This window comes from Pteropus alecto, unplaced genomic scaffold (assembly GCF_000325575.1).
Source record: "Pteropus alecto unplaced genomic scaffold, ASM32557v1 scaffold106, whole genome shotgun sequence".
Taxonomy (NCBI): Eukaryota; Metazoa; Chordata; class Mammalia; order Chiroptera; family Pteropodidae; genus Pteropus; species Pteropus alecto.
The window spans coordinates 561,595-577,786 of record NW_006442103.1 but is presented as its reverse complement, the minus strand read 5'-3'; the positions used below and the strand labels follow the sequence as shown (position 1 = coordinate 577,786).

The following is a 16,192-nucleotide window of genomic DNA, read 5'->3' as shown; positions in this document are numbered from 1 at the left end:
AGGGAAAGGAGAGTCAGTTCAAAGAAAGGTACCAGCATGGAAGAAGGCACAGGTTATTTAGAAAATGACTTGGCAGAGAATTTAAATAACTCAAATGTACTCGACTTTCATTTTGCTTTCCTGTTCAACACACACAATTAGCTTGTCAAAATAAACTCTTGGTATTTTGTGACTTGTATGTTCTGCCTTTACTCTTGAAGCTTCTTAGATTGTATTACATGATTTTGGCCTGGGAAATGTGTAATTATATTGGTGTTGGTTCTTGTGACTAGAGAGGGTGAAGAAGTGGGTATCCTATCCGTATCTTCTCTTCTACATTCTTAGTGTGCCTGATATTAAAGCTGTCAGTGAGGGAAATAGTTCCTTTACATAAATAATATAGAACATGCAAGCATAGTAATGTCACATGTCCCATCTGAAACCATATTTGGAATCCTCAAGCTTTGCTTGAGTCATTGGTCCATCAGAAATATGACCTGAGCCTGTCGTGGGGACCCCGGGTCTCCAGCCCTTATCTCCCTCCATGCTCGGGACACTTCTGGCAGGTACTGGTCAACAGGAAAATGTCTGATGAGCAGCTATCAAGAATCAGAAGGACAAAAACAGCCAAGGCAGCCCTCAGTTCAGATAACCAGTGCTTGAATAATTTAAGTTTGGCTATATATAAATGACAGTACCTGCTAAAGTCTGAATTTTTGGTTTTAACCAAATATAATTCAGAAAATAACACACATGATCAAAATCAAATATATAAAAATAGTATATAAATATCTACAAAATATAATGAGTCCTTTGACTATAGTCAGGAGAATGTAGGTGGTAATATAATGACGATTTTGAGTTAAAATCAATATTTACACTAGTATCTTCACCTCACTCTGCACATATATGTTAAAATATTTATCTCTTCCTCTCTCCTTCCTTTACAAAGTGACATTCCCCACCTCATTAAATAAGTAAAGTTTATTTCAAAATAATATAGAGAAAGTGTAAAGATTAAAGAAGAAAATTTAAATTCCATTTAAAAATCAAATCACTTTTAGAATTGCTTTTTTAACATTCTCATCTTGGCTGTTGTACCGACTACCATCAGAGGCCTCGCCTCTAAGATGGTGGTATTGAAGGACACCCAGAAGATATTTATATCCTGAGTGCTGTTTAATCTGTTTCCACAGAGGTGTCTGTCATGGCAATTCTCTTCAGGAAGCTGTTTTGCATTGTGGCCTTTAGCTTCTCTAATATCAAGAACCTTGGCTGCTCTTCAAAGCCAAGCTAGGTTTTTGTTTTTGTTTTTAAGTCATTAGGATAAGTTGGAATTAATTTAGAAAATGTTCTCAAGAACTTCTTCAGTTGCACATAGAAAGTAGAATGTTTCCTGACCTCAAAGAGTTTATAGTCTAAAGAGAGTGTATGAAAGTTCCACAAATGATATAATGATGAGAGTGAAATAGCAGATGTCAGAGAAGAGGAAGTGACATTTAACTCTAGATGTCAAGAAAATAACGTTTGATTTGTGTTTTCCTCTTTTTTTTTTTTTTTTTGAGAGGAGGGCTATTGTCAGGCAGGGGCCTGGGGAGAGTTCTGTGGTCAGATGGCCAAGACTGTAACTGGACACTGGGAGTGCAGAGGGAGGGCAGGTGCAGCTGCAGCCTAACCTATCTGGAATTGGGAGCCTGCAGGTATGAGAGAGATAAGGGTGGGGTCCCACTGCGGAGGCATCAGGGAGCTGGGGGAGGTTTTTGACTTTTAGAATAAGGTGATAGTTGTTACACTTAGGGAAAATTAATTCTGCAGCCATGCTTTATGGACTTGAGTGGAGAGAGCCTCAACGTGGAACTGGAAGATGTCAGGTTGGGTGGATCCTTCAGGGACGAGACTCTAGGCAAGAGAGCTCACTTCTCAATGCTCCATGCCCTTACCTATAAAATGGGGATAATGCTATTATTGTGATTTCGTGAGGATTTCAGTTAACTCATGGAAACTGCTTTAATAGTGCTTCAAAAGCTTTAGCTATATATGCTGTGCATTCAGTTACCCAGAGGCATCGGAGTGAAAGCCCGCGCAGTCAGAAAGGAAATTGGTGATGTTTGTAGGGGATTTCTTTGATGTTTATGATTTTTTTAAATTATTTGTTTATATGTAAGTTGATTGCATGTCTGTTATTTGATTTATTTTGTTGTTAATGAGATAGTAACATCCTCTTTAGGTGACAGAATAGTAATCTTCTCACATGATTTTTTTCTTATGCTTCGTTATTTTTTCATGTGTGACACTTCCGAAAGTTGGCTGTTAGCTTTGGTATGTTAGGACAATGTTTCTTTACTACTGTAATAAAAACGAAGTCAAAAGCTGATTGAAATATGAAAAGTGAGATTATTGTGAAGAAAAGTGTCAAAATAGGAGTCAATATGTAAACAAAAGAAAGGTGGTTTTTACAAACTGTGGTAGTCCCCTCACTTTTCGAAAGCAGTGGTAACATTCTGGTGTGCTGTGATTTGCATCATTAAAACATATACTGTTCTGTAGACAATTGCATATTACATCGGAGGAGCATTGGAAGTGAATTTTAAATAAATCAATTAATTTAGTGTATTAAAATCGGAATTTTTTTAAGTCATTAATTTAAGCGTGATATTTGCGTAAAGAGCTGGTATGCTCGTCATCTAGTTCACTGTTCCTTGCCACATAAAACTATTTCTGAATCTTGTGTAAATTTAATGTACATAATGCACATGGAATTGATTCAGCTATGTAGTACTGCCTGCACGTAAGTGGCAGGCCTGACCCATCTGTTTGCTAGGACTTTGATTTACCTCACAATTATTCTGACAGCAAATCCTGTGTCTGTCTGTCTGACACTCTCTGTGTCTGCGTGTGCCCTGTGATGCACACACAGATGGGATCATTGCTGTTATTTAGCTACAGACAGAAAACAACGTGTGTGGCATGGATTTTCCTCTAACTCTGTTTCTGTGCATGGTGTTAGAAAAGATAAGAAACAGTTGCCGCCTTCTGGAAGTTTAGTTCTTTGAAAAAGGAAAATGAGATGTTACGGAAGTAGAGCTCCTTAGAAAAGCTCAGAATGACTTGAAGAGTGGTTTTGAAGGTGAAGAACCCACCAGGTGCAGGGTCCTCACAGCAGGGCCTTGCTCACGCAGACGTCCACACTAGCTGCTGCCCCCCTCAGTCTCTAGTTGACTCCCCCTATCACGAGGCTGAATGTCCAGTGTTGTTCTTGGAGTAAAATTGAGGCTCTGGTTCCCAAATCTGCCCTGAAGATTTGTTTATTTCTGTGACCCTAGACTGCCATCTTCCTATGGTTATTCCTACCAGCTTCCTGCCAGAGAGTTTTGCCTTGTTTTCTTCCTGCTTTTGACTAACTAAAGTTCATTCTGTGTCATTGAAATAGCATGCCCTGCAGTCTGCAGAAGTAAAGCAAGAATTTTAGAAGAGAAATGTGATCTGAGATGAAGTCAGACCTAAGTCCATCCTCTGTGTCCAAGATGTCTGTCACTCAGCTGTGTAAATGCCTCGGTCCGCTTTCAACTCCTTTGCTGTTTCTTTGCATATTTGGTGTCACTGTCTTGATGTTGCTAGAAAATAGTGCCACTGAAATACCTGGAGGACAGTACTGAACAAAATGAGCCATTCCAAATGGCCAAATTTTGTATGATGACTTTCATGGCGAATGTCCTCTTAGACCCACAGTTAGTTCTCACATTAAGGACTTTTAGAATAATAGAACTTAATGATTGGTGTTTCCGGTAAAACAGAGAAAGATCATGCCGCGCTTGGAGTTCTTGTGCATTTACACAAGAATTTGAAGGAATTTATGACATTTGAAATCCATTGGTTATATACCTCATTATGCTTCAATCATAAAAATTTCAAAGTAGCAGGAGGAATATTTCCATGCCAGCACAATGTTCGTATTTACCTGCTTTGGGATTTATTTGAGGTTTTCTGTCAGAACAGGCCAGCAGGCACCTTGTCAGTCTCTATCATGTTTATTTGGAATCTATTCAGTCAGAAAGCGGAGACAACTGGGGACATTTTCTTCTACTCCAACACAGTGATTGGCATTCATGACGACTGAGAGCTTTTACATCATCACAGAAGGAGTAAAATATGTTTCGTGCCATACAGTATGTGTGCTTCACCACTTTGCACCCGGGTCATGGCCTGGCCCTGGGCAGTTCCGACCTGCTGGCAGCCTCCCCAACACCCCTCCATCCCCACCCCCGGCCCAGGCCCCCTTCACCTCCACAGTGCCCTTGTGGCCAGGCCCTAGACCTTGTCAACTTCTGGAACAGCTTCTCCCATGGTGCAGTCACAGCCATAGCCTCTCAGTTTTTCTCCCTTGAATATACCAGCACAGGGACTTTTTGGGGGGCCCCAGCTTATCCCCCTCCTTCCACCCCTTCCTGCCTCCCCTTTCTGACCGCTTAGCCCGCAGTGTCCATCAGTTCAGCCTTGTCATATCCTCAGCTCCTTCTGTCCCTGCTGTTTCTCTGGCCGCCTGCCTGGACAATCTGTGATGCCGCAGCAAGCCAGCCACCCCTTTTCCACACACAACGGGCTGCTGAGATCTCTCAGCTCTCCAATGTGGTGCCACCAAAAACTCATGACCTTCCCTCCCACTAGGTTCTTACAGGTATAGGAATTTCTTTGTCATTTCCTAAGTTATTTCTCTCTATATCACCAAAGTTCGGTCCACCGGCCCCAGGCATTTATTTACGGTGCTTATCTAGTCATCCTTGTTTAGGCTCTCCTGGTTTCTCATCATTTTAAAAATAAACCCAAACCCCTTAATTTGACCTCCAAGGATCTCCGTGCCTTGGTTCCTGCCGAGCTCCCAGACTCCTCTGTTCCCATCCCTGTGGCATGTTTTTGGCCCACTCTTTTGAACTGTATTCAGTTTCTGGTAACCACAAGCTTTCTCTTCTCCATGAACTTGCTCTCCCTTTATCTGAAACGCTTCCTCCCCAGGCTTCACCTAATAAACCCTTTCTTCCTCCTTTACTCTTAGTACATGCAGATTTATCATATACTGAGGAGCGCTTGCAAGCTCCCTTGCTGCACTGCCCTTGCTCCACCAGATAATGAGTTAAGTGCCTCTTCTTCATCCCCACCTTTTGCCCTGAATTTCCCCTATATGACCACTTCTGTTCTTGTGTTGCCTGTTTGTCTGGCTCTCGCTAAGGGCAGGGACACTATCTGTTTTGTTCATGGCTGTGTGCCGGCCTAGTACTTGGGAAGTAGTCTTTGCAGACTGTAGACATGTAATACAATTTTGTGGCTGAATTACTGAATTCACAAATTATTCATTAAATGTTTCCTATGTGATAACTATGATAGCATCAACTACTATCTGTGGAGACCTGACCATGCACCAGGGGTTGTTCTGATAACTTCACAGGTATTAATTTCTTACCTTCTGGTCAGTATCCCACAGGTATTAATTTCTTACCTTCTGGTCAGTATCCCTCTTATTTTGCCAGTTCTGCAAATAATGGTGGTTGGCTGTGCTTTTAACCAGCATGTCCCGCGGCTGCATGTGTGGGCAGGACCTTTGTCAGGTTGGGGGGTGAGGGGAGTTAGACAGGTCCTCTGCTCCAGAGGAGTAACAGTCCGTGGGGGAGAGAGTGAAAGGAACAACTCTTCTAACGTGAGATGCCCAGTTTCTTGGTGGACACTCGTATGGGGTGCTGTGAAAGGGATAGAGGAGGAGCTTTGTACTTTAATTCTTTAAAAATTAGAAATTTATATTTACTATACACGGAATAACAGTTCTAAGTAGAACACACTATCTTCTAACTATTTCTATAAACTCTAATGTTATAAAACAACTAAATAACATGGAGACAATTTACATTACTAGATGCCTTTAGCTTATAAAGGGAAGCTAAATGAAGGGGTTTATTATGAATTTCCTGTAGATTTTCAGCTAATATTAAAAAAATAGAATTATATTTACCAAAATTTAAGCAACACCTCTTTGGAAAAAAGACATATCACAAAATAGATTTCTAAAGCAGTTCAAAACACTTGATTTTTGAAGTTCATTGTTCTTCTTATTGACCTTACAGGAGAATCATGAAAAAGGTATCCATGGAGCCATCTGAGCGACTGGCCAGTCTCCAGGCTCTGTGGGACAGCCAGACCGTGTCTGAGCAGGGCCCCTGTGGTGAGCATGCATTTTAAAACCAAAATATAAGTGGCTGTATGATGTCCCCTGGCCAGGAAGTGAAGTCTATTTCTAGCATACTACTGTAAAGGTACAATTAGTTTTAAGGTGTAATTAGCACTGCACAGGCTTGATTGGTGGACAGAAGTTCTATATATAAGCTGTATTGCATTCTGTTATGTACTTACTATAGAACAGGGAGGAGAATCTTGGTTGTTTTTTCAAACAGAAAGAATGATCAGCCGTGTTGACATCGGCCATATTTAAGCTTTTAAATTTTAATTTAAAAATTATTTAGCCAAAAAAACTGTCACATTTCTGTTGTGTGTTTCAGGTGGATTTTCTCAGATGTATGCCTGTGTTTGCGACTGGCTGGGGTTTCCATATAGGGAAGAAGTGCAATGGGTAAGTGTTTAGTGTGCATGTGCGTGCACACATGCACACACACTTACACACACATACACACCAGGAGAGTATTCCAATATTTGGCTGGATTATTTTTTCTTTTTCCCACCAGTCATTTTTTGTTTACAATCTTCCTTACTTAGATTACATAAAAATCTGCCTATGTCATTGTCTGATTCTCTTTGCATCTCTCTTGCTTCCCCGGTCATTTATGTGGACTATTTACATGACCGATTTATATTTCAAATAGGATGTGGATACAATTTATCTGACACAAGACACCCGGGAATTGAATTTACAGGACTTCAGTCATCTTGACCACAGGTGAGCTGTTTTCTTCTTTATTTCCTTTTTTTTCTTCTACTCTATGCTTTCAGAGCTGCACTTCTCTGCTGACACTGAGGGATGTACCTTATACCTTGTCTCCAGAGAATCCTTTTATAAGAGGAATAAGAGAATCTAGGAATCTCTGGATTTTGCCTTTCAACTAATAGTTTCAAATGTGTTTGTCACTACGAATGCTTTGGCATGGGAGTGCCGTTTATACCTCAAATGGAGAGTCTATAGTTAGAAAATGTGCTTTTCCCATGGAAACAATGTAATTCTTAGGTTCTTATACCAGCTCGCAAAGTCTATTTAATCTGGCCTGCATATAAAATATAGCTCTCTTTTAACTAGTTGCCATTTAGAACAATTTTTTCCTAGGAGGAAATTTTGTGCTGAAATCCTAACAAAGGACTTACTTCACAGTTTCTTTATGAATCAGGGATTACTAGGTATACATGCAGATATTGGTGGGAATCAGTTAGCCAATGTCTGCCTTATGATAGTGATAATAAAACTATGACACCTGTGACAAGTTATTTGAGAAACTTTTAGGTTTTATGAGAGTGACTTTAATGTATTCGGGGCTGTGGCTAGTGTGATCAGGTCCCAGAGAAAAGCTTCGTTCAGTTCTCCCTTCTCTCTGCAAGGACAGATCTGAGTTATCTTACACCCCTTACCCTGAATGTCTTTTCTGGTAATGTTTCCTGGCCCAGCCCAATCTTCTCAACCCCAGATGTGCTGAGGGGTGGACAGATATCAGCCCTCCCCCAGTGAACCCTGGCCCAATAAGTCTTTTCTCTGTGCTTGGAATTGAGAGAAGGAAGTCCAGTATTTCACCTGTACCTTTTATGCCATTTGGGCAATTAGGATTACAGAGAGCATTATTACCTCTTCTTACCCCAGAGTACTATGTCAAATGATTCTTCCACTCACCTGGCCAGAAATCCAGAATCATAGTGGGGTCTCTGAAGAGTTCTAGCCTGAATTGAACCAAGAAAAAGTATCCTTGGTGGGTTGCGCTCCTGTCTGCAAGGCCTGGGTCCGTGGGGGAGGGTGGAGCCGTGTCTGTAGTTGTGGCTGAAGCGCCTAAAACCCTGAATCTCAAGCTTGGATTCATTTCCTTTTGAGAGAACAGGCAGTCTTCTCCTGTCCGGATATGGTCTCCCTCTCCCTACACATGAAGGAAATTCATAACCACATTTAAAGAAGATGTTTCCTGTATAGCTCATGAAAAAGTGAACTGACAGACAAAAAGGGAAAATATTTTGGTTTGAAATTTTCAATTAAAACAGAATTGCATGTAGACTAAGGTAGGAGAAGGCGGGCCTACAGCATCAAATCTCAATGATTTTGGTCCCTGGATCCTTTCGTGTCTTAAAAATTATTAAATAATTATTTTCGCGGGTCACAGCTTTTGGCATTTGTCATAGTAGAAATTAAAACTAAAATTATAAATTTTTAAATTAATTCCTTTAAAAATAAATAAATCCATTACATGCTAACAGAGATACCATTTTAATGAAAAATAACTATTTTCAAAAACAAAAATAAGTCAGCAAGAAGAGTGGCACTAGTTTTCCTTTTTGCAGATCTGTTTAGTTTCTGACTTAGAAGAAGACAGCTGGGTTCTCATATTTGCCTCTGTATTCAATCTGTTATGATTTGTTACTTTGACTAAATTATGTATAGAAAATCCAGCCTTATGAAAACACATAATTAGAAAAGGGAATATTTTTAATAGCCTTTTCACAGAATTATGGATATTTTTATTGGATTCTTCACCTAAACTCAACAAGTGATGGTTTCTTAAAGATCATTTGCAACGTCTGAGACCATATCAATGAACTGGTTGTGTTTTCCATTAAAACCCATTTGGTCTATCTTGTGCTTTGAGTGATCTTACCTGTACATGGTTATGCAGCATTCCTCCCAGGTCTTTTAGAAAATACTGACTCACTGAGTTATGCATAGCTTCCAAATATTTTGCTGTTACACAATAGGGGAAATGACATCTGTTAAATGTCACTACTGAACTTATTGATCAGGCAGAGAAAGACAAATAATTTCATATAATTTCATATATTTTCATATAATTTCATATATTTATGATCTAAAAAACAAAATAAACAATGGAGGAATTAGGCAAATTGGCGGTGAAAGAGAAGAGGTTAAATAGGCCACGTGTTGAGCTGGAGTTCGCTAACATATAGTGCCAATAATTATCATATGCGTACCCTCATTTAAAAAGGAAGAAACGCTGTTCACAATGTGGAATCAGGTGCAAATAGCATTAGCTTCCGTTTCCATTCAAAAACTTCTGTAAATAATTTTGTAAAACTTGGTTCCTAGCCTGGGTCAGGTGGACCCGGTGGTGAATAAATTAATGATATATTGGAGAAACATCAAAAAAATAGTAGGGTTTGTTTTATGTTTATATTTTTCTCATCCATTTTATTTGTATATATGTTTGTATATATGTTATAGTGTATATATGTTTTACACTAATATATTATGACAGTAGTACGTAAACACAGATTTTTGGGAAGATGCGTACTCAAAATAGTTTTCAGTCAGGAGGGAATGATCAAAAAGTTTAGAGACCGCTCTTAAACATCTGGCAGTATCCTCCTCTGCAGTGTTTCGTGTCATAGTCTTCACAGGGCTGGTGAGTAGTCCAACTAATCACCTAATAATAATATAGAGGTCATATCTCTGTATAAATGAGGGTATCAGGGAGGAATAGCTAATCCATAACATTTTAAACTTTTTAAAGCTCTCCAACTCCCATTTTCAAATTCGATATAGAGGAGAAAAGTCTAAATTATCCCCAGAGAAGCTATCAAATGAGTAAGTCAGGAAGATATTGCTGTGGCTCTGAGTTTTACCAGCCTTTCCATATTCCATCATGCACATGCAGGAAGCATATGGAGCGGCCAGACTGCATTCTTGCATGAAACACCTCCTTTGAGCCTTTGAATGTTGGTGAGATTTATTAGGGGAAACCTTCACTCCCATGGTGTGTAGATGTACTACACACAATCATGATGCTGTTCACTGGAATGTTGCTTTCTACCTCCGCTTTTTCCACCTTGTAGATTATGGGGCTTGCTAGACATCCTTCAATTCTGTCAATTATTTTTATTCTTTAATACTTTCCTGGAGTATTTCACACTGTCTGTTTAAAAGTTACAGTGTTTTTATAATTTCAGGGAGGAGGTGGGCCTGGGAAAGGGAGTAGGGAGGGAAATCTGGCCTGAAAATAATAACTGGAAAAGTTAAATTCTTATGAAATCATACAGATCAAAAAGATGAGGTAGGAACTGCTACTCCAGAGAAGTCAAGAATCTAGAATCTAACGTAGCAAAGAATTTGACAAGTGATTTAGATTTCTTTGTTTTTGCATTTTACCTTTTTTAAAATAGTCCCCAAATATTAGCAGTTTATTTTTGATGTCCAAAGCAACATGAGCACTATCATTATTTGTGAAATCACTTCACTTCGGAATACATCTTGGTATTAACTTTCAAATTAGAAACTGAGTGTGTCTTTGACCGTGATGAAAAAAGGTTTTGGAATCTTTGATCTGAAAACCCTGGACTTTTCTGTAGTGTAGGTTGGAGACTCTTGACAATATGGAAAGCAGGTTAGTCCTCAGTCATTAGACAAGGAGCTCATGAGACACAGTGCCTGGTATGAAGCATGGCTCTGCTCAGACTAACTCTGCGACCGTGGGTGGCTCTCTGACCTCTCTGTGCCTTGGGGTCTTCATCTGTAAAATGATGTTAATGGTGGTCCATCCTCCTGGGCTATTGGGAGGACTACATGGATTAATGTATTTAAAACACTTCATGCCAGTACATAAAACTGTTTAAATATATGCTTGCTATTTTTATATTCTAAAAGGCTTGTCCTATTTAAACAAAAACTGTGTAAAGTGACCGGTTTTCTTAATTTGAACAAAAAAGAATTAGAGTTACATCATCCCTTTATTACAGAATATTTTGGATTTCCAGAGACTAGTTCATGCTTTTTTTCCTATGATGCTATTGTTGGTTCTTTTGAGTTTTAAGGGAAGGTTTAGCTTATTTAGAGGTTGTCAACTGAGATGAGAAATAAAGATCCCAACTTTTATTGTAAACCCCAACCGGTGACTAGACTAATAACAATAACCGTAACAGAAGCAACTCTGCTTGTAACAAATTTACATCAGGAGAAGGTTAGGGAATATTAACTGTCTTGTTTCTCTCCAGCACAATATAAAAAATGGCACTTTCATGTGGTTCTAAAATTCTATGCTCTAAAGCTCTAGAGGTTCCATAGCTCTTCCTTCTCAGGATTTGGCGTCTTATGAATGTTTTTGCTGATATTTTAAGAAAATGATGAAAGCGTCACGTGGAAACGTACAAGAGAACACCATGTTGCCAAGACTTGCACAGGGGTTCCCTAAACTGCTGTCAGGCTTCAAGGCCAACTTTACTCTTCAAACCTAAAGTCACACGGTTATTAAGAGTCTCTTAGGAGGTCAAAGCAAAACAGTGGGATGCACAATAAATGCCATGGACCAATGGTAAAAAACTGTTAACCACTTTACATCATGAGAAAATCTGTCAAGATGCTAAGCACTGGTGCTTGGAACCCTTTCTCCATTGTGTAATATAATCAGTGCTTTGCGAAACCGTGAAAGGGTTGGTCCTCATTGACAGAGATCTCACCAGGGAAATCAGGGGACTTCTTTGCAGCGAGGTGGTGTCAGCACAGCATTTGGGAGGTCCATGTAAATGCCAAACTATTTATCCAAGGTTTGCTTGTGTGTTCACACATCCAGGAAAGTAAACTCAGAAATGAAATTTGTTATGTACTATCTTGTGTGTTTTCTATGTAAGTGGGACTAAATCAGAGTTTCGATCATTGCTGTGGTACTGTTTGTTGTATCTACACCTGAGTCTCCCTGGTTCTGGCCTTTATGTTTGGCTGTCATGGTGGCTTAGATGTTCCTGGAGTAATGAATGCTAGGAATCCTGAACATCACTTAGTTCGGACCTTGACTTTCCACAAGTGTTTGCAAAAGTGCTTCCTAGACACTTGGTCTTCTCAAACTTAAAGCTCTCCATTCTTTGGTTGAGAGAGAGGTGTTAAGTACCTGAGAAACTGAGGTTTCACGGGCTGTATGTAGCTATAGTTTCTTTTGTTTGTTTTTTATTCTAATGCATAACATTGTATAGTTTTTCCATTCTACTGTTGAGCAGTCATTTTGGTTAGTTTAATAACTGTCGTGAACAATGCTACCAAGGCCATGCTCATACTTGTCTCCTTAGAGAAAAGTACTAGAAAATGTACTAGAATGCACATAGTTGTAAAGTTAACCACTGTGTTCACCACTTAGCTCAAGAAATAGGCCATTGCCTCTCCTTAGAAGACCTGAGTAAATCAATTTTCAATCACCGTTCCCCTTCTCCCCCTACTCCACCAGTTGTAATAATTATACTCTGTTGACCATTTCTTCTGCCTGGATTATGTGTCCCATCCTACTCCCTCATCTCAGGCAGCTTAACAATTTCCTGTAAGAACCCCTTCCCTGACCTACCTTTTCCTGATCAATGTTCCTGACCTACCTTTTCCTGATCAATGTTCCTCTGCTATACACCATAGTATCTCACAGTGCCCTGCTCCATAGGGATTATCTCTCACTCTATTACAGCTGCTTTTATTTCCTAAGCCTTCTGCCAGGTTCTGCCAGGCTGTCAGTGTCATCAACAGAGGGACCATCTTGCTGTGTTCATGGTTGCATCATGCCCAGTGATTCATTCACAATGGCTGGCACATGTTGACTATGTAAATGGTTGGAGTTGCTGGGCATTTCCAGTTCCCATGCCTTTGTACATGTTGTTTCTAATTACTTGAAATACTCCATTCCCTTTTTCCTGCCTGGTTGGCCCCTTCCTATCTTTTAAGCCCTGCGGACCCTTCCCTGTCTGCTCCAGTCTCAAGTACTTGCTGTCCTCCTGTGTCCTTATGGTATTTTGAACATGCCCCCTACTCAACAGAGTCTGATAACCCTTCCTAGTAGTTAATAGGTACTAAATAAATATTTATTGAACGCATTGAGCTATGTGATTGTTTCCTTCAAATTAGTCTTTAACACTAAAAGCCTAGGCATTCATGTAATTTAGAGAAACATGGAAGACAGACCGTGGCAACATGCACGAATCTCCATCATTTTCATGGACATTTTTTTTCCTAAAATAAAATATTATTTACATCGTCCATAGAAAATTTCATAATTCTTTTAGATTATGGATCATCAAAACATTTTAAAATATCACATATAAATTGTGTTAGAAAAAAAATTACATCACCTTTAATGCTACCACCTTGCAAGGTGTCCTTATAACATTTTGCTATATTTTTTTCTCTTAAGAAAAACACATTGTCTAGATTTGGAACCATTTATATCATTTTATATGCAGTTTTTACTAATTACAGTCATTGACTGTATCACACAGATATGCACCTAGACGGCTGTGTATTTTGAAAATTTTAAATGTTTATACTTCTGGTGTCATTAAGTATTAGACTTTTAATGTACCAGCATATTTTTTCAAGGTTTTTTTCCTATTTTGTGTGGAGATGATGCTGCCTGACCCACTGCATTAACACAAAACCTGGTTCTGTTAATGATGCGCTCTTCAGTGCCTGAAAATTCATTCATTATGACAAAAGCCAGCAGTACTTCACCTCAAGCAATAGAATAGAATACACAATACAGAGGTTCTGAAGTGTAGTCACCACTTGACATTAAATCCACAAAAGGAGCTGAGATGAGGATGTTGCCGTAGTCCCTGAGTGGAGCAGGACAGGAGAAGGCTGTGTAACGAGGCGGAATTCACCCTCAGAGAAGCTATAGCTTGTCCTGAGACGCTGGGAGAGCAGCCGGGACTTGTTCTGAGCACTTGGTCAGTGGAGATGAAAACAGTGAAGACCATAGCAATTGCGTAAAGAGTTGTCATGCTTGCTTTTTAATCTAAAACTTTCTTTTTAAATCTAAAACTTAAAGTGAATAAAGTAGGAAAATAGCATGTGGAATCATATGACTGAGACTGCTACTTTTTTTGCACGGTTTTCTGTACGGGCTCTCATTTTGCCTTTTAAAAGCATGTCTAATGAAACTGTACACATGGTGCATCAGACTCTGTGCTTCAACTGTAGTCCTGTCCCTGTGGCCTAGATGTCCCTGAACACCTATTTCTTCATCTGTAAAATGTAAGCGATAATTAACCTCCTCCTACATTGTCTTCAGATTTTAAGTGAGATGATCTAGTACAGGGCCTGGTACCTACAAGCTCTGAAATAATGCTGATTTTTAGCTCTCTCTTTACTTTCTGCCTTTCTTTTCTATTTCTTAAAAATTTAAGTATTTGCTACTTGTATTTGCCCTAAGGATAAAACTGATATGGCCTCACTGAAGCCACAAAACTAAAACAAGAGACTTAGTCTTCAAAGAACTTAGAGATGGTAAAGGACTGATGTTTAAGCAGCAAACTAATACAAAGATAGAATAAAATAACTACTAGAGTTGCAAGCAGTATGCTGGCCGGACGTCTAGGGAGACCTTACAGAAGAGGGGTGTATGATATAGGCACTGAAGGACATGTGGATTTTCGTAGCTGAACCATAGCAGTTAAAGATAATTCTGATAGTGAAATTGCATAATATGTTTTGATGAGTTAGTGAACTGTCTGCTTTTGGGGTTGAGTATGAGTTATGACATGTGATAGGAGATCAGGCAGGAAAAATAGAGTGGTGGCAGGTCGCTGATCAAATAGCTTCACTCCATGGCTCTCTCATGTATATAATTAGTGTTAATATCTGCAAGAAACTACCAAATAGTTGTAGGATGCTTGCTATGCATTGGGGATCCATCTGTTTCACTTATTATCAGTCTAGACACGATCCTTGCACTTTTATAAATTCCTCTGACTAGAGATTATATGACATACTTGATGTAGATAAAAAATTTATGAAGTAAATTAAAGAAGTAAGACAAGCAAATACTGCTACCATCCTCTTTTCCTTTGGAAATAGGAATCGGAGTCCCTAGAGGTAATTAATTTAACTTCAGCTTTTAAGAATTCTGCTTACATCATACTGAAGGATCTGTCCTAGAGAATTTAATTGTCATCTAGTAATCGAAATATTTTTGCCTGGATGGTGTGTTTGTATATAAATAATAGAAATTAACAAGTAAATGGGGATGTCATGGATTAAAAATAAAGTACCAATGTGGCTGTTGCAAGAGCACATTCATTTATTTTGTTATTTCTGCTTCTAGGGATCTAATACCTATCATTGCTGCTCTGGAATACAATCAATGGTTCACAAAGCTGTCCTCTAAGGATCTAAAACTGGTAAGTAATAGAAGATGTTGCTTAGCTATGTTGAATTTCAAAAACCTAATATTTATCAAAAAACATTTGTTTTTCTACTATACTGACAAGCTGCATACATGTTATTTCTTGAGGAGATATTTTCCTATCATTGATCTTCATAACATTTTATAAAGTTCGTAATGTGAGATGCCTCAGAGAGTACGTCCTCATGTTTTCAGCTGCTTCAGGCAATTTTGGATGATGAACAGAAAGACATTTATTGTAGCCTTCAGTACACACTCATTCTGTTGGCAAAAACTATTTAAGTTACATTTGCACAACTGCAAATAGCAGATTTTATGTTCCTGTCTTTCATTACATTGCTACAAAACTTCCTTCCTAAGAATTTAGGAAAATGTTACCAGGTAGAGTTGCTTTGGTTGAGTTAGTTATGGTAGTTAACACTCAATTTTCTAGATGAGTGTTTGGGTAGATTTATATGTAAGCAAAATGAAATCAAAGTGAAATCTGTTGGTTTTTGGAAGGTATGGGGGAACCAAATTTTTGATCTGTTTGACTAGTGGGAATAAGACGCTCTGTTAGGGTTTTTTTTTGCATTTCCAAAGCAGCCACATAGATGGATGCTTATCCAAGAGTTAGCTTGTTGCTGCTTCATTTTAGGACAGGAAATAATTCAGATGTTGTTTTATTGGAGACTCTTACATTCAAGCCTCCAGCTTTCAGAGGTCACAGAAACTGGTGGTTTAAGGTGTTCATAGCAAAGAGGTAGGGTTTGGACTGAGATATAGATCTATAGAAAGTGGAAAGTTGAGATTTCCTAGAGGATTGGCTGTTGGTTCTCTGAACTGGCCTGGGGGTGAGCGGCTTGAGGCGTTTTCTGTAGAAG

The 16,192-nt window shown here is 39.0% G+C and overlaps 1 protein-coding gene across 7 annotated transcripts in view; it reads left to right on the top strand.

Moving 5' to 3' along the window:
• The window catches only part of CARMIL1 (capping protein regulator and myosin 1 linker 1), a 262,767-nt gene that overhangs the window by 113,899 nt on the left and 132,676 nt on the right, over positions 1-16,192 (top strand). For all 7 annotated transcript variants that reach the window (XM_025052169.1, XM_015595507.2, XM_015595506.2 and 4 more), the window contains exons 6-9: positions 6,090-6,187; positions 6,522-6,592; positions 6,843-6,916; positions 15,249-15,324. In XM_025052169.1, coding sequence (XP_024907937.1) covers positions 6,090-6,187; positions 6,522-6,592; positions 6,843-6,916; positions 15,249-15,324 — 319 coding nt within the window. The remainder of the gene's footprint in view (positions 1-6,089; positions 6,188-6,521; positions 6,593-6,842; positions 6,917-15,248; positions 15,325-16,192) is intronic.